At 40.7% G+C, this 19,163-nt stretch overlaps 1 protein-coding gene across 4 annotated transcripts in view; it reads left to right on the forward strand.

Moving 5' to 3' along the window:
• PHKB (phosphorylase kinase regulatory subunit beta) overlaps positions 1–5,206 on the forward strand; it is a 240,443-nt gene extending 235,237 nt beyond the window's left edge. For all 4 annotated transcript variants that reach the window (XM_008973202.5, XM_003819794.6, XM_008973201.6 and 1 more), the window contains 3 exons: positions 1,155–1,262; positions 3,229–3,369; positions 4,005–5,206. In XM_008973202.5, coding sequence (XP_008971450.3) covers positions 1,155–1,262; positions 3,229–3,369; positions 4,005–4,142 — 387 coding nt within the window. In that variant the 3' untranslated portion in view covers positions 4,143–5,206. The remainder of the gene's footprint in view (positions 1–1,154; positions 1,263–3,228; positions 3,370–4,004) is intronic.
• Positions 5,207–19,163: the final 13,957 nt, after the last annotated feature.

Below are 19,163 nucleotides of genomic sequence, written 5' to 3' on the forward strand. Positions count from 1 at the left end.
TCTTCTGTAGTTGCACAGTAGCTAGGTTGACTTTTTTAATGAGATATATTAAGAAAAAATTAATGTGAAACCAAGAAAGGGTCTTTCTTTCCTTCTGTAACCCCATTAAGCCCATTGCTAGACATCTAGCCAATTATAACTGTGTTTAGCAATGGGGCTTTATTTTCCCCAAATTAGGTACTACCTGTAAACATTAATAATATGTTGTATTATATTGACTATGAAATACAATAGTTAGTTGTATTGAATATCTATTGAATATAGACTAAGGCATTATTATACCAGGCTGAACAACTTTGCTGTCACTTGATTGAAAGAGGACATTGGGTCCCATTTTGAGTGGTAAGTAGATAGACATGGTTCTGAACCTGATTGAGTTCACTGTAAACTATCATTGAGGTGAAAACAAGTATGTCTCATCATTTCTGCCTCTCTGGTAATGATCTAGTCACCCCATCTGCCTTCCACCATACAAGCCTAATGTTCAGAGCCTTCCCTTCCATCCTCTGAGGAATATTCACCATGCCCAGATTTGGATTTGAATTTTAGTTTATTTTCTGCTTTCATTTGGATTGTGAAGAAATGAATGGAAAACTACACAGTATTCTTGTTTTAAATGAAAGATAAAAGGCAGAGTAGAGGAAATTCTTTTAGCGTCGCTTTTTTCCTGTTTCCTTCCCAGTTCTGCACATAATATTGTTTTTGCTTGTTTGTATGCATTTTAATGCTGCCAGCTCAGAAAGGAGCTGCCACAGAAATGATGTAAATTCAATAGCAGGTGACTTCTGTGCGGGAGCCTGACAGCAAGCATAACTTCTCGTGTAAATTCTGAAAGCAATATGTACACTATTTGTTGTCTCAGTGTTTGGCTATTCCTTTTGTGTATTAAAGTGGCCTTCTAACGTAGTCCTTTTTCTCAAAAACATTAATATAGTGAAGGTAACTACTAAAAATGGGAGGTTTAATTTATCACAATAGTCAGCTGGTTGGCTTTAGTAGTTTGACATATATAAAATCCAGTTGTGTAGCCGAAAATGTTCTCCAAGGTTTTATAAAAACTGAAAACTATTAATGATTAGAAAATGAAATTCTTCTATTAAATGAGAACCAGAGCATAACGGTTCAGCATGTTAATGTGGAGTTATTTTTTTCAGCAACCAACCCTGTCAGATATGACCATGTATGAGATGAATTTCTCTCTCCTTGTTGAAGACACGTTGGGAAATATTGACCAGCCACAGTACAGACAGATCGTTGTAGAGGTGAGTAGTAAGAAATGAAGATTGCTGAATAAATGCCTTCTCTCTGCTCCATGAAAACTAGTATAAGGGAAACTGCCTATGAGACCCAGAATCCTATTCTTTCCAGTACCCCGATCTCTCCTGTGAGACCCAGAACCCTATTCTTTCCGGAACCTTGATCTCTCCCAGCCGAGTCCTCAAGAAGATGGCCACCCCTGACCCAAGGCAAGGCACACGAGCAATTCAGACACCTCAGGCTCCTCCAGGAAGGGAGAACCGACCCCTGCTTTTCAGCCACACAATCACCCCTCAGCATCAAGTGTATCAGCCACATCATAAAAGTACAGGAAGTGACCTTTTTCTATTCACTTTCTTTTCTTTTTTTTTCCTATTCACAGAAATAAGCACAACTATTGTAGAAAGTTTCAGCAGTTTAGAAAATTATAGAAAAGAATATGTTTCCCCCACACTCACTAGGAAGAGATCATTGCTGTTAATATTTTGAGGGACATCTTTCTAGACATCTCTATGTGCAGAGAAGACATGTCATTGCATGGTGTATCACTGCCCTGTATAAAGTTACATGTAAAATTAACAGAACACATGTGCCCTTTTGTCATGTTAAACATCACCCCAAATACATAGAGAAGCCACCAATTGATGAGTTTAATATTTAGCTTATCCGCACTTTGTCTCTTTCCCTGGGAATGTATCCATCCGACTTTTGTGTTTCTCAAGGGTAGATAATATGTCTTATTGCTACAGAAGCTCTGTGTGACTGCCAACCTGGACATGGCACCTCCTAAAATCTAGGATGTCTGGAGCTGCAGTCAGAGCTGAGTAGATTTAGCCTCCTCTTTGATGTCCCAGGATGTGGAATAGTATCAGCCAATCATTTTCACAGCATGAGGCAGACTGGGTCGCGAAAAGACGGGGTTATTAGGCAGGTGAATGCCTTGCATGTCTAGTACCCAGCATCTGGGACATATAGTAGACATAGAGATCCTTCTTGTTGACCACAATGAGGTCATTCCCTTTGCAGAAGACACTTTCCTTTAGACCTACAGCAAAACTTCATATTCTCATGGCTAAAGGCCTGCCCTAAGGTTTCCCACATTGTGACCCCTGGATTTTACTGTGTTTCCTTTGGTTCTTTCAGGTTCTGTTTTTGAAGCATCGAGATAAAATACAGTCAATAAGAATCCAAAATTGGGAACTATGAGGCGTGTTTCCTGTTCAGTGTACAAATTAGGAGCCATAAACATCATCAGAGAGCCTTTACCAATTATTGCATATGCAGATATTATTTTTGCTTATAGGAATTTAGCATCTAAAATGAACATTACCACTTAGGATAGGTGTATGAGATGGCCAAGCAATAGGGTGATTCGTTAAACTAAGATAGTTTATACAGACCAAATAGGACTTTTGTCACAGGGGTCAGAGTTAAACATATTTTTTTAAAACATGGCCATCCCTTGAGAAACTACTGTGGCATCACAGACTTATACTCATTTGGGTCCTGGGCTCCAGGTCGTTTGATCCTGAACCTGGGTCCAGAGTCTCCATTGAACCTACCTGGCTTCTCTGGGTTTGGTCCCTGACCCCTCTCTCCACAGACAGTGTTTTGGTGTCTTGCCAACAAGGATTGACACCCAAAGGCCTAGAAAGAGTTCAGACACTTTGGGTGAATAGGGTATCATGTATTATGTACATGATGGGTTAGGAAAGTCATTTTTCTAAGTTAATGGTTTTATTTAACTGATGAAAAAACATTTCTAGGGATACACACAATGAAAAAAAAGGTGCACTTTCCAAACAGAATTTATGCAAATAACTTGCAAAATTAGGAAGATTCCTTCCATAGGTGATCCTTGAGCCCCTCATCATATAGAATATCCTTTGGATCACCCATCCATCTGATCAAAGGGTGAAAACATGTCACTTATGGTTCATATAGTTGGCTTTCAATGTCTGTCTCTTCTAGTTACTTATGGTTGTATCCATTGTACTGGAAAGAAACCCCGAGCTAGAATTTCAAGACAAAGTAGATCTAGACAGACTGGTCAAAGAAGCATTTAATGAATTTCAAAAAGATCAGAGTCGGCTAAAGGAAATTGAAAAACAAGTAAGTACACAGCTTTTTTTTTTTTTTTTGAGAATTTTTTCATTGTCTCAATTCTTTAAAATATCCCTAATCTCTTTTCATTTACTTTATAAAACAGAATCACAGGTGCAAAATAGGATACTTGAGGGGCAGTCTGCCTTTTTCGAGGAATTAATGTTACTTTTTAGTTAATTACTAGTCAGTTGAGCTGTGAAGTTCTGACAAAAAAGAGATCTAGAAAGAGATAAATTTCCTTTATATGGTTAGCATAAAAATGTTTTATCAGAGAGGAGGCATAGACTCCAGAAGGCTATAAAATTAAATTCTGGGGACAATAGAATGCAGTGGCAGGCTACGTTGGTGCTGTGTACTGCCTAATATAGGCCCTTCCAGGTTCTCTGTTTAATATTTTATGTTCAACTGTAAAGAGGTTCTCTAAGTAAATAAAAATTATCAACAAAGGAGAGAATACTAAAAATATCTGTCTTTGTTTTATATACACCTCAGGAAAATGAAACAAAAGCTCAGGAATCTCATATTTTCCATAAGGAAATCTTTATGTGAATTTATTTTTCCCCCTAAGCTGACACGGATTTTACCTGTCAACTCTTTACAAACAGAAGATTGAATGCCTTGCTTACTGTTTTCCTTTGTAGGATGACATGACTTCCTTTTACAACACTCCTCCCCTGGGAAAAAGAGGAACATGCAGCTATTTGACAAAGGCGGTGATGAATCTGCTGCTGGAAGGAGAAGTCAAGCCAAACAATGATGACCCGTGTCTGATTAGCTAGTGGGGAAGGTGTAGGAAGCTCTGTTGAGACACATGTTCTGAAGTGTGTTGTGTTTCATGTTCAAGCTTAATCAAGGCATGCTGGGGAGATGAATGCCACATCCTTGGCGGGGTTATGGACCTCTTGCATGTCATAGCCAATCTAATAGTAATGGTAAATGTTTTTAATCAAGCAGAAAAAAGTTCTCATGATTATGCCAACTACAATAGTAATCCTCACTGAGTGATAAAAATAGTTTATGAATTGAAAATTTGCCACTGCATGTTTTATGATCAAATAGTTCATCAAAATGAATCTTTGCTCTTTGGACTGAATTCTTACCATACTGCCATTAAAATAAATTTGCCAACTAGTAATGCATACTGGAAATCAAAAGATATTGAAAGAATGGTGAACTTCTCTTAGTGGTATTGTCATGCTAAAAGATGTCAATATACATCATAAAAGCAAAGTCAGCCAGCTGATATTTTGGTTCTCAAAAACTGCATTATTAATAATATTTTAGTATACAGAGCTATTCTACAGTTTTTACACTGTAAACATGACTATGGTTTTGTATTTGCTAAATATAGGGGTTGGACTAAAATATAATAAATCTGTACCTTATCAAACATTTTCTTTGAGCTCCTGCTAAAAATAGGACATGTCTATGATTGTTCAAAAATATGTTAAATTTAGGCTCAGCACAGTAGCTCACACCTGATATCTTAGCACTTCGGGAGGCTGAGGCAGGTGGATCACTTGAGGTCAGGAGTTCAAGACCAGCCCAGCCAACATGGTGAAAACCCTGTCTCTACTAAAAATACAAAAATTAGCCAGGCATGATGGTGCATGCCTTTAAACCCAGCTACTGAGGAGGCTGAGGCATGAGAATTGCTTGAACCAGGAGACGGAGGTTGCAGTGAGCTGAAATCCTGCCACTGCACACCAGCCTGGGTGACAGAGCGAGACTCCATCTCAAAAAAAAAGAAAGAAAAAGAAATATGTTAAATTTAAGGACTGTTAACCTACTTTCTACTAGTAAAAACAACATTAAGGGTCATTAAATTTTATTTCTGAATTAATGAACATATCTGGACATTCTTTGTTCCTAGGTTCACAAGATTGAGCTTCAAACTCCGGAGTGTTTTCATTTAATTGATTTAGAGGTAGAATGGAAGAGAATCTATGGATCTATGGTACCTACCATTATACACATTTAGTTGCCCAGTTTACTTAAACTTTAATAAAAGTAGAAAGTAGATTAAACATTTAAATTTTATTTCTTTCCTATATAGAAAAAAAAAAAGGCCCATGAGTTTGAGCCCTTGCCCCAAAGAGAGTTGTTTTTCTGATCAATCTTACTGGAGTTTCACCTGAGAAGATAGATTTGTCACATAAAAAATGCAGCTTATTTGTAGTGTTTTGAAAGGATGTAAGAAAGGATGAGTGGCTTCAGTATTGAGTCAATTGATATCAAATGGATGGATGTGTGAGCACATGGAAAAATCTGCTGTCAGTCACATTTCTCATAACATTGAGGTACAGTGCCGAGATCTTGCATAAGAAATTGTATGGATATTAGTTGGCAAAATTGAAATGAATGAGACACAGTTGGACCCTAAAGAACTAAGGAGGGGGATTGACAAAGAATAGAATTAAACTACTTGACTCAATATGTTAAGAGAGTTTATGAAAAGATAGTCGTGAAGGGTGAAGCTAATTTGTAAAACTTATGCCTGAAAAAAACATAAGCATGAAGTCCATGGAGAGGGAATTGAGAACTGACACTTCATTACTGGAGAAACTGGAAATTAAAGAAAGGGAAACAAAAGACTTAAAATTTTTGTTTGCCGAAATTTTTAGGAAAGTAAACTGTGTTGTAGTGTTAAGAATTTTTTTTAAAAATCTGATTAGCTGAGCAAAGTTACCAGAAAACTGCTATCCTAGTTGAAATCAAACATTACTCGCAAATGTGTTTTCTGAGTGTTAGCTTCCTGCTTAAATGTTACATATGCAAAATTCTGAAGTTTTCCTGTGCTACTCCTGAAAGCATTCAGAATCTGTGACACGTATTGACTTCGTGCTTTGAGATTCAAAATTTATTGTTCTGAAAGTTATATTTAGAATCGGTAAATCTTGATATTCACCTTTACAAAAGCCAATGCCTGTTTTCTTATTAGAAAAGCAAAAAATAATAAGAATTAGAACACAGAACTCATATGAAATTTAGAAGTCTCATTTGGTCTACAGAGCCCAAATGTTTTAACAGCTGCACTAGAGACCGACTGGAAATATTAGCACATTTATTTAGGCATGACAAGATTTAAATCTGATTTAAAGCCTCCTTTATCACAATGGCAGATTCACTGCGTAAATTTATTGTACAAGCAACGTCTGTTGGAAACTCCTGACTGAATATCAAGTTCAACTACATTTTCAGAGCATCATTTTAAGAAACAGGATGTTTTCCAGATTTTCTGCTGTTATTTAAGCCTGAAAACATCATATTTCAATTTTTAAAAATTAAAATGGGGAAACAATCAATGACGAAAACCACGATTATCTCAATAGATGCAGAAAAGGCCTTCGATAAAATTCAACACCCCTTCATGCTAAAAACTCTTGATAAACTAGGTATTGATGGAATATATTCAAAAAAATAAGAGCCATTTATGACAAACCCACAGCCAATATCATACTGAATGGGCAAAAACTGGAAGCATTCCCGTTGAAAACTGGCACTAGACAAGGATGCCGTCTCTCACCACTCCTATTCAACATAATATTGGAAGTTCTGGCCAGGGCAATCAGGCAAGAGAAAGAAATAAAGGGTATTCATATAGGAAGAGAGGAAGTCAGACTGTGTTTGCAGGTGACATGAGCCTATATCTAGAAAACCTCATCGTCATCTCAGCCCAAAAGCTTCTTAAGCTGATAAGCAACTTCAACAAAGTCTCAGGATACAAAATCAATGTGCAGAAATCACAGGCATTCCTATACACCAACAATAGACAAGCAGAGGGCCAAATCATGAATGAACTCCCATTCACAATTGCTACAAAGAGAATAAAATACCTAGGAATACAGCTAACAAGGGGAGTGAAGGACCTCTTCAAGGAGAACTACAAACCACTGCTCAAGGAAATAAGAGAGGACAGAAACAAATGGAAAAACATTCCATGCTCATGGATAGGAAGAATCAATATTGTGAAAATGGCCATACTGCCCAAAGTAATTAATAGATTCAATGCTATTCCCATTAAACTATCATTGACATTCTTCATAGAATCAGAAAAAACCTACTTTAAAATTCATATGGAACCAAAAAAGAGCACATATAGCCAAGACAGTCCTAAGCAAAAAGAACAAAACTGGAGGCATCACACTACTTGACTTCAAACCATACTACAAGTCTACAGTAACCAAAACAGTATGATCGTGGTACAAAAACAGACACATAGACCAATGGAACAGAATAGAGATCTCAGAAATAAGACTGCACATCTACAACCATCTGATCTTCAACAAACCTGATAAAAACAAGCAATGGGGAAAGGATTCCCTATTTAATAAATGGTGCTGGGGAAAGTGGCTAGCCATATACAGAAAACTGAAATTGGTCCTCTTCCTTGTATCTCACACAAAAATTAAATCAAGATGGATTAAATACTTAAATGTAAAACCCAAAACTATAACAACTCTAGAAGAAAATCTAGGCAATGCCATACAGGACATAAGCATGGGCAAAGATTTCATGATGAAAACATCAGAAGGAATTGCAGCAAAAGCAGAAATTGACAAATGGGATATAATTAAACTAAAGAGCTGCTGCACAGCAAAAGAAACTATCATCATAATGGAGAGCCAGAATAGGAGAAAACTTTTGCAATCTATCCATCTGACAAAGGTCTAATATCCAGAAGCTACAAGGAATTTAAACAAATTTACAAGAAAAAACAACCCCATTAAAACGGGGGCAAAGGGGCCGGGTGCGGTGGCTCACGCCTGTAATCCCAGCACTTTGGGAAGCCGAGGCGGGCGGATCATGAGGTCAGGAAATCGAGACCATCCTGGCTAACACAGTGAAACCCCGTCTCTACTAAAAAATACAAAAAATTAGCCAGGCGTGGTGGCGGGTGCCTGTAGTCCTAGCTACTCGGGAGGCTGAGGCAGGAGAATGGCATGAACCCAGGAGGCAGAGCTTGCAGTGAGCCGAGATTGTGCCACTGCATTCCAGCCTGGGCGACAGAGCGAGACTCTGTCTCAAAAAAAAAAAGGTGGGGGGGTGCGAAGGACATGAACAGATACTTCTCAAAAGAAGACATTTGTGTGGCCAATAAACATAAAAAAAAGCTCAACATCACTGATCATTAGAGAAATGCAAATCAAAACCACAATGAGATAACCATCTCACACCAGTCAGAATGACGATTATTAAAAAGAAAAAACAGATGCTGGCAAGATTATCAAGAAAAAGGAACCCTTATGCACTGTTGGTGGGGGTGTAAATTAGTTCAGCCATTGTGGAAGACAATGTGATTCCTCAAAGACCTAGAACCAGAAATACCATTTGACCCAGCAATCCCATTACTGGGTATATACCCAAAGAAATATAAATCATTCTATTATAAAGATACCTGCACACCTATATTCATTGCAGTACTATTTGCAATAGCAAAGACATGGAATCAACCAAATGCCCATCAATGAGAGACTGGATAAAGAAAATGTGGTACATATACACTACAGAATACTGTGCAGCCATAAAAAGGAACAAGATCATGTCCTTTGCAGGGACATGGATGGAGCTGGAAGCCATTATCCTCAGCAAACTAACGCAGGAACAGAAAACCAAATACCGCATGTTCTCACTTATAAGTGGGAGCTGAACAATGAGAACACATGGACACAGGGAGGGGAACAACACATACTGGGGCCTGTCAGTATGGGGAGGAGGGAGAGCATCAGGATAAATAGCTAATGCATGTGGTGCTTAATACCTAGGTGATGGGTTGATAAGTGCAGCAAATCACCATGGCACATGTTTACCTATGTAACAAGCCTGCACATCCTGCACTTGTATCCCAGAATTTAAATTATTTAAAAAATCAGAATGTGGGATCAACTTGATGTCATCTTCAATATGTTATAAGCCTGTGGTGCCTTATTCACACCAAATAACATTTATTGGACACCTGAATACATTTAGCTTTTCACCAAAACTCTTAAACTGTAAATTCAGGGCCAGGTGTGGTGGCTCACTCCTGCAGTTCCAGCCACTCAGAAGGCTGAGGCAGGAGGATTGCTTGAGTCCAGGAGTTGGAGGCTGTAGTGAGCTAGGGTCACACTATTGCACTCTAACCTCGGTGAAAGAGCAAGACTCTTGCCTCTTAAAAAAAAAAAAAAAGTAGATGCAGATGCTTTAAGCCTTTATGAGCATGTATATTAAATAGATGGCATATGAAAGTGCATATTCACACTTCACAATGTGGCAACAGTTATAGCAGCACAGAAAGACCACATTTAAATCAAGGACAGGTTGGAAGTAGCATATAGCAGTATGCAGCCATATAATAAAAGTACTCCATCTCAGAAACTAAAAACATGAATGAAAACTGAGGCAGAATGGACCAGCAAAACCATACTGGCAGCATTCAAACAAAGGAAGCGGGTAGTACAGCCTCACACCATAAACTCAAAAGCAGCAGCAGACAAAAGACCTACTAGAATTAGAATTTGGCTCCTATACTCTGGCTCCCTAGAAGCTGTGCATGGGCGAGGACAAGGTCAGTTAATTTGTGAAAAATCAAATGCATTTGGAGGGAATCAGATGCCTGTTGAGTCGGCACTTAGGGGAAAATTCAGAAAGTGTTTCTCCAAGGTGGAAGCTCCTCCCCCACCACACATAACATCATCCGGCATCATATAGCAGGGCTACTGCCAGCCCACGCTCAGTCCTGTGTGTGAGTGAGTGGCACCTTTGTACAAAGAAAGGTCCTTTCTCTGAGCAGATGCAACCCCACACCAGGACACACGGCTCAGAGTAAACTGGATTTCAGCCCCCAGCTGCATTCTCATTGGCTCCCTTGTGCAGTGCACTGACCTCATGACTGTCTCAGTCCTGCTCCCCAAGGAAGGGAAAGCTGTTGGGAGTGGCATTCTGACTCTGTCTGGGAGGGAGGCAGATGAGGAGCAAGGTTCCCCAGAACTCACTGTCTCCAATGGCAGGTGGTCTGGGAGCTGGTCCTGACCTGGTTCTTGTTACCTGAGAGGGCGAGGCTTATGAGGAGTGGCGATTGGAGTTGACTGTCCCCTCTTCTTATTATTTCTGTAATGTTGTTTAAAACTGGACAAAATTCACTCTGCCTAGTCCAGGGCATATCCTGTTTCCAAGGACAGCATCTTCCAATGTGGGTGGTTCTGCCAAACAGGGTAAACTTTTTCACTTGTGACAGAAATGCTTAGCCTCAGGGATAAATCCCACCTCCTTCACTCCCATCTCTCCAGAAGTTGCTCCTCCTCTTCTCCTAGCCAGGGAGGAAAAGTGGGGGAAACAGATGGCTTTGGGGCTTTCCTCCTCACGGGAGTGGGGAACTTAGGGCAGGGCTGTCCGTCAGTCCCTTTCCCCTCTGCTCGGTTGGTTCTTGTGCTGGTACTTTTTGAGTTCTCTGTCCTCTGAGGACTGCATATTCCTGACTTGTGTCTTATTGTCTAAGAGGAAGGGACTCGGCTGGAAGCAGCTTGGAGAAGACCAAAGAGTTCAGGTTGGGTGGGAGAGTTTCAAAGACCACCCACACTGTAACTGGGGACCCACAAGGCTGCTGTGCAGCCATGAGAAAGATGCAGAGAAACTGCCCATCAACTATTTTTTGTAGAGACAGGGTCTCACTATGTTGCCCAGGCTGGTCTCTTACTCCTGGCCTCAGACGGTCTGCCCACCTTGGCTTCCCAAAGTGCTGGGATTAGGTGTGAACCACCATACCCAGCCTTATGCCTGTAAACAATGTAAATAATGCTACAGGAAAAAAAAGATAGATATAGAACCCATTCTGAAAGAAAATTTACTCTAGGAAATAGAACATCCTCCACATCAAATGCCCTATAGTCTAAAAGAAATTAAAGAGAAAAAGGATCAATGAAAAAACAAGTCAAAGACAAAATAAGAGACTACAATAAAATAGAAAGGAAACTTAGAGCTAAGGAAATGAGTTTCATAAATTAGAAACAGCAAAGAACAAAATACACACAGCTAAAAATTGAGTTGCCAACACACAGAACCCTTGAGATAATTCAGTCAAGTGCTTATTGAGCATCATCTATATGCACCTGACGCTGTTCTGGCACAGGGTTAAAAAAAAAAAAAAGACACTCCCCTGTCCTTGTGGAGCTATGTTCTAATTGGGGTGAGGACATAGGTGGTATGTACTGATGATAAATGCTGTGGAAGAAAATAAGGCAGGATGAGGAGGAAAGAGTGACAAAGGTTATTAGATTTCCTGGGGTTGTGGGAAGGCCTCTGATCAGGGAATATTTGATCAGATGGACAAAAAATAGAGATGGGGGTAAACAAGGTTGATCCAACATAAAGAAAACTGGTAGGTAGAGAAGGATACGAGACTGGCACAGAAAAAATTCAAGTAAATGATGTTTTCCCTAAATAAATAAATCTGCAGATCAGGAGAACACATCATGTTTCAGAAAAATTTAATACAGAATGAGCAACATTGAAACATACATTGGGAGAATTTACTTGAGGAGAAGTTTATGCCAAAAAACGTCATCTATCACTCAATTTCTCCACATCAGTTCAATGTTGTACAATGTGACCTGAGATTTTTTTCCCCCAAATACTTATAAAGGCAAATGAAGAATTCTTAAAATATGCAAGGACTCAGGAATCATAACACCTGCAAGCCTCTCTTGAAAATAATATTTGACGAAATCCAGTCAACCAAGAGAATTGATGTGAAGAGTATAGTAACCAAGAAGACACAAAACATAAGAAGTAATTATGGGCTGGGCGCAGTGGCTCATACCTGTAATCTCAGCGCTTTGGGAGTGCGAGGCAGACAGACCACTTGAGTCCACGAGTTCAAGACCAGCCTGGGAAACATGGCGAAACTCTGTCTCTACAAAATAAACATTTCAAAATTAGCTAGGTGTGGTGGTAGGTGCCTGTACTCCCAGCTACCAGGGAGGCTGAGGCAGGATTGCCTAAGCCCAGGAGTTCAAGGCTGCAGGGGGCTGTGACAGCACCACTACACTCCAGCCTGGGCCACAGAGTGAGACCCTGTCTCAAAAACAAAACAAAACTATGAACTATGACTCCATTAAAATTTAAAATTAATAATGAGATTTACAGTTACAGCAAAGAATGTAAAAATGAAAAACAAGCTTCACAATTTAAAATAATATAACTAATGGGCTGGGACAAAAATCCTAGAGCTTGTTGACAACTTAGTAGGGGCTGAGCGGCCAGTGTAAGTGAGCTAATTTCATTGTCTTTCACAGCAAGAAGTCAATATTCACTTTGTTTTTAAAAGTTAATCAAAATATTAAAAGTTTTTAAAGTTTATTCTTTAAAATACAAAAGTGGCCAGGTGGAGTGGTATGTGCCTGTAGTCCTAACTACTTAGGAGGCAGAGGTGGGAGGATCACTTGAGCCCAGGAGGAGTTCAAGGCCAGCCTGGGCAACATAGCAAGACTCTGCCTCTAAAAAAAAAAAAAATTAAATTTTTAAGTAATTTTAAATTACCAGAAGGGTGGCAGGGGTGAGAATGCATCACAAAATTGACCATATAGCTCAAGATAAAAAAATAGAGAAATGACAGTCATATCAGACGGCATTGAATTAAAGGTTAAAAAAAAAAAAGTGTGCATCTGTAACAAGAATGTAAATGGCCTACATCTCTATACAACACAAAACAGCATTCTGGCAGAAACTGCTAGCTGTCCACCAAAACCTATTCTCCCCTTGCATGACCCAAAATTATAGGTAAGTATATAGCCGTTCAGATACACCCTGCATTTGCTTGGGATTTCAATGGAATGTGAGCAGAGGTGAGTGCCACCCCAGGCCTGGCCCATAAACCTTCCTGCCTGCCCTCTGTGCTTGTCCCTTTCCCCGTAGGTTGGAATGACAATGACCAAGGTGATGGCATTGAAGATGGCCACACGGCTTCAGCCCAGCTTCCTGTGAGGCTGTCTCTCTTTTCTCCACCCCCACTCTGCCTACAAGATCAGCTCTCATTGACAATTGATCCAGGGTTCTAGCAGAAGGCAGAAACTGTATCCCAGTTATCTGGATGGAAAGAATTCAAAGATTTGTTTAATTCGATCTAAAATAGGAAATGGAAAGCGTTAACTATTATATTTATTTGGGTCAGGGAGGCAAGGGTCTACTTGTTCTAGCAGTTTACACAGTATAAGTATCAAAATATATAAAGTGGGCAGGTGCAGTGGCTTGAGCTTGTAGTCTCAGCAACTAGGGAAGTTAAGGCAAGAGGATCACCTGAGCCTAGGAGTTTGAGGCTGCAGTGAGCCATGATCGCACAGCTGCACTCTAGCTTGAGTGGCAGAGAGAGACCCTGTCTCTCAAATAAATAAATACATTAATTAAATATATACACACACACACATACAAGTACCTGCAAATCCAAAGAGAAACAAAAACATAATCAGAGGGAATTTAACACCTATGACAAATAAAATCCATGAATATAAATAGTGATATAGAGGATGGGAATAATATGTAATTATTGTTACATATTAATATATAAATATTTAATTCCATATCCAAACAAAGATTCCATTTAATTCCATATTCAAACAGATTGTATCTTCTATTGCCCCTGAGACATTTCCTGAAACTGATCATATTTTGGGTGCCAAAGAAAGCCTCCATGCATTGCAAAATTAGAAATAGTACAGATTGCATTCTCTTATGTCAAACAAAAGGAAAAAAATCTACAGTTTAATATCCAAAATAGAAAAAAACAAAACCCAACCTTTTGGAAATTTTGAAATTCCTTTCTAAATTGAAACCAAAACTAAAATTTCAGAATATCTGGACTATGATCGAATTTCTATATATAAGATGGCTAAAACCATATTCAGAGAAAAAATCCACAGCTTTAAATGTCGTACTAAATAAGACAGAATGGAAATAAATTGACTAAATGTTAATTTCAAAAAAAACCTTAAAATTATGACAAAGTAAACATAAGCACAAGAATGAAAATGATAAAGTGAAACAAATTTAATAACAGGAAAACAGAATAAATCCAAGATCTGGGTTCCCCCCAGTTTTATTAAGGTGTAATTAACAAAAGTTATATCCATTTATGATGTACAATGTGAAATGAATCGAGCTAATTAACATATCTATCACCTCACATTTTTTAATGGTGAGAACATTTAAGGTCTATTCCTTTAGTAATTTTCAAGTAGACATTATTATTAACTATTTAGTCCCCAAAACCTGTTTTTTGAAGAAACTGTTAGATAGCTATACCCCCAGTCAGCCTAATTGAGTAATGATGGAGACTAATAATAGCTTTGAACACCTAGCATACTACGTGCTGGGCTTAGTGCCCTATGTATATCAGCTCTACTTTATAAGGTAAGAACTATTATTCTCATTTTGCATATGAGGAAACTGAGGCACGGGGTTTAAGCATTTTGCCCAAGGTCTCACAAGTAGTAAATGACTCAACAGTCAGATTCCAAGTCACCAAATTAGAGCTCAAAAGAGGAAGTCATCACAGATGTAGAAGACATTTTAAATTTTAAATTTAAATGATACATAGCAACATTAGAAAATTCTCAAACTTGTGACATGACTGCCTCAAAGGTGCTTCATGAAGAAACAGGCTCATCTGTTTTCCAAGAGCTGAGAATCCCGGGGTAGGGCTGGAGCGACCCGCTGTCACCCGGCCTGTGCCCCCGTTTACAGTAGCCTTGGCTCCTCTGTGACAGGTACGGTATCTTGTGGAAAACAGAATGGGGGCAACGGGGAGCAGCTTCCCTAAATGAGGAAGCTGGCAACCTTGCGGCTCTGAGAGAAGTGTATTTATTCTGAAACCTGGCTTAATCCTTTCTTGCTAAAAGATTACCTGAGGCATATCTGACAGAAAAAGCAGACCCCAATTCCATCTTGTGGAAAGCACTAAGAGCTACTAAATAAGCCCGGACATTCCCAGCATGAGTGTATTTCATTCCCTTTGAGATCCCACCATAAAATGAAAGTGAAGAAACTTGGTAACATCAGTCACCCACTGTCAAGTGCCCACCCTACCATGGTGGAGGAGAAACAGAATGTGAGGTAGATAATTAACGGTCCCATCTTATGCAATCAGTACAGTGAACTAAATGGGGCAGGTTTAAGTGGCAATTGCGGCTCAAATGCCAGCTGAGCCACCAGTAAAGATGATGGGTTCAGAAGGGTTGGGATCATTTAGAGAAGTGTTTGTTTTCTGAGGCTGAAAGTGGGAGCTGTAATCTGGAACCTTTCATGCAACACGTGTTTCTGGTTCTTCAGATTCAATTGGTTTTTGATAGAGACATTGCAAATTATGAAAGCACAGCTCATGACCTAGAAGTTTTGCAGCACGATCGTTTCCCTTCTGGACAACTTCCTACAAGACTCTGGGTTGAAAACAGCAGGATGAATCCAGGCAGAAAGGAGATGCTTTGAATCTGATTTTTTCCTGCAACTTACTTTTCCAAAATAAATAAATAAATAAATAAATAAATAAAGCGGAATTATTCTCCAGCCGTTGAAATCATTAATCTGCCCTCAATTAACAAGATTCTGTTTCGTTTTAAGATTTCTGGCCGGGCGCCGTGGCTCACGCCTGTAATCCCAGCACTTTGGGAGGCCAAGGCTGGTGGATCACGAGGTCAGGAGATTGAGACCATCCTGGCTAACATGGTGAAACCCCGTCTCTACTAAAAATACAAAAATTAGACAGGCATGGTGGTGGGCGCCTGTAGTCCCAGCTACTCGGGAGGCTGAGGCAGGAGAATGGCATGAACCTGGGAGGCGGAGCTTACAGTGAGCCAAGATTGCGCCACTGAACTCCAGCCTGGGCGACAGACCGAGACTCCGTCTCAAAAAAAAAAAAAAATTTCTTTCTTGTTTTGCTTTTATGTGTGTGTGTTTGTTTATTGACCTATGTGAAAGGAAAAGGTGTATTCACATTTTTAGTATTCACAATTTCTTGACCCATAAGTTTATTTTATGCCAATTTAGACCTTCATGATCACCAATTTCATCCTGGTGATCAACATTAATTAACTTTCACTTGCAAGTAGCCATGTCCAGGTCTCCAGTGGGAAAGGACAGAGTCTGAGAATTCTCTGAGAGTCTGAGAATATGGGTTCAGGCCCCATATCTCCCTTTTTCTGGACATGGTCGACTGTTCGGCAAATCACTGATGCTCTTTGAACCGCAGTCTCCTTATCCTTTAAGTGAGTGAATTGGGCTGGATTTTTGCAATGCTCCCCTCCACCTCTACCTTTTTATCCGTTCATCTTCCTTTTCTGTAACTGCATCCCCTTTCCTTTAAGTGTTTCACTCCCTTGTGTCTGTCTTTCGAAGAGCTTCTCATTCCCTTGTCTTAAATTTCACTTCTATGCTGATAACTCCTACACACACACATCTTGATGTATAGACACATGTATATAGATGTGAATAGATATGGATCCTGTATTGCTATTTAACCACCAGAAACTTCCACTTATCTGTCCTACTATCTTTCATCAAACCCCTTATCCAAATTTTGTAGAACTTGCTATTTCCTCCCAATACAGATGTTCTCCATTCTGGATTTAAGGTCTCTTCTCTATGGCCTCCCCATTATCCCAGAACCTGCACTCATACTTAATATCCTTCTTTATCAATTGCCAAGTCCTATTGTTGTCTTCTGTCTTCGGAATCTGACATCTCCTTTCTGCTCCCACTCCCAGGACCCAGGGGCTTCATTTCTCAGTAACCACCCACTTGATATCTGGCTCAAACCAGGAGAAAGTTCCCCAACAGGGAGTGGGGACTGCTCACTTGCCTGTCTCACTGTCTGTCATCGAAAACCACAAATGAGACAAAGAGATAATGTGGTTTAGGACTCAGCTTTCAGTCCAGAGGATGGATGGCTGCAGCCCCAGGAAGAAATTGAAAAGCCAGGGAGCCAGATGCATCCCATGGGACCCTGCCCAGAGCTCGGCCACCGATTGCCCGGGACACCCACCCCAGTGTCCGTCAGACCCTGCCCATAGCCTGGCCACCCACTGCCTGGGACACCAGCCCCAGAGTACATGAGACCCTGCCCAGAGCCTGGCCACCCACTGCTCAGGACACTAACCCCAGTGTCTGTCAGACCCTGCACGGGGCCCGGCCACCCACTCCCTGGGACACCTGGCCCAGTGTCCGTCAGGAGTTTTGGCTCCATCTTTGCTAAACGCTTTTTGTGATTGATTTCATTTAGCCCTGACACTGTTTCTGTGAGGAAGAGACTGTTGCTGCTTCTGTTTGAGAAATGACAAAGCTGAGTAGCTAAGAAGTTAAACAGGCCCGTGCCAGGCCAGTGGCAGGGCGGGGGTTAGAGCCAAGGTCTGCAGGATTCCAGATCTGGGCTCTCAACTCCCTGCACTAATCTGCCTTACCTTTTAAACCAGCTCCTTTTGGTTTATTTTTTAACTTCTGTATTCTATTTTTAAATGACAATTGTGAGACAAGATAGCAAACATAAAAAGCCATGTTTGCTCATTTCTGCTTGAACCCCTCACTGTGATGAAATGCAGTCCCCTGGAACAATGCCTTGAGGACAAGGCAGGACAGAGCCCGCGGCCACCCGCATCCTCCCTGAGTCACTACATCCTTGAAAAGATAAATAACCTGAACCTTTGCCTTTGCCTGCACATAAGATAACGTCTGAAAGGGTAGTCATCTAGAACCAGATGTACTCTCACATCCAAACTTTGACGTGATTTTGCACATACTCAACCCCCGCCACTTACATATAAGCTGTTGCTGAAACTGCTTTGGAGCAATCTGACCCATCTGCTCTGGGCCCTAGGTCTCAGCCTATTGTCCTCATTAAGACTTCTGAATAAAACTAACTTTAATTCTTTAAAAGCTTAATTTTTGTCTTTAGTCGACAACAACAATGGCTAAGAAAAAGCAAGTCTAAAGTGGTGTCCTCAGTGGAGGAAGAGTCAGTCCGCCCGTTGTTCTTTTTTTTTTTTCTTTTTTTTGAGACAGAGTCTTGCTCTGTCTCCCAGGCTGGAGTGCAGTGGTGTGATCTCAGCTCACTGCCACCTCTGCCTCCTGGGTTCAAGTGATTCTCGTGCCTCAGCCTCCCAAGTAGCTGGGACTACAGGCGTGCGCCACCATGCCAGGGTAATTTTTGTATTTTTAGTAGAGACGGGGTCACCATGTTGGTCAGGCTGGTCCCAAACACCTGAGCTCAGGTGATCCGCCCACCTCAGCCTCCCAAAGTGCTGGGATTACAGGCGTGAGCCACCGTGCCCTGCCTGACAGCCCCCCTGTTCTAAGAATGGAAACTTTCTTCTATTTCTGTTGCCTCTGCCTCTGCTCCATTGCATCTTCCCTCCGTATCCTTAATGGAGCTCCTGAGCCCAGTTCAGGATGGCTGTCCTTAGAATTCCAGAGATTTGGTTGGGGGAGTCGTCTCTTGGGTCACTGCTTCCCATGGGCATGGCACCTTTGATTGACAAACACAGAAGGGCTTGTAAACATCTCTTCCTGTCCAGGACTCAACACCTTTTAAGATCCATGGTTTCTAAAGAAAAACCTGGATTTGGTTGAAACCATGCATTTTGTATGCCATGATTAGGAGGAGAGACAGGGGCTTCTTCCCAAGCTGTGCCCTGCCCTGATCCTGGTGAGGACCCACATGGAGTGAAACCCCTGAGGGGCACCGCAGAGGGGTCGGGGAGGTGGGCGGCAGAGACTGCATGCAGGCCCTGGCATTTCCAGGGTTGTACTCATGCGGGATGGTTCTTTTGAATCCAGAGGTT

The sequence above is a fragment of the Pan paniscus genome, chromosome 18 (assembly GCF_029289425.2).
Source record: "Pan paniscus chromosome 18, NHGRI_mPanPan1-v2.0_pri, whole genome shotgun sequence".
NCBI classification, from domain to species: Eukaryota; Metazoa; Chordata; class Mammalia; order Primates; family Hominidae; genus Pan; species Pan paniscus.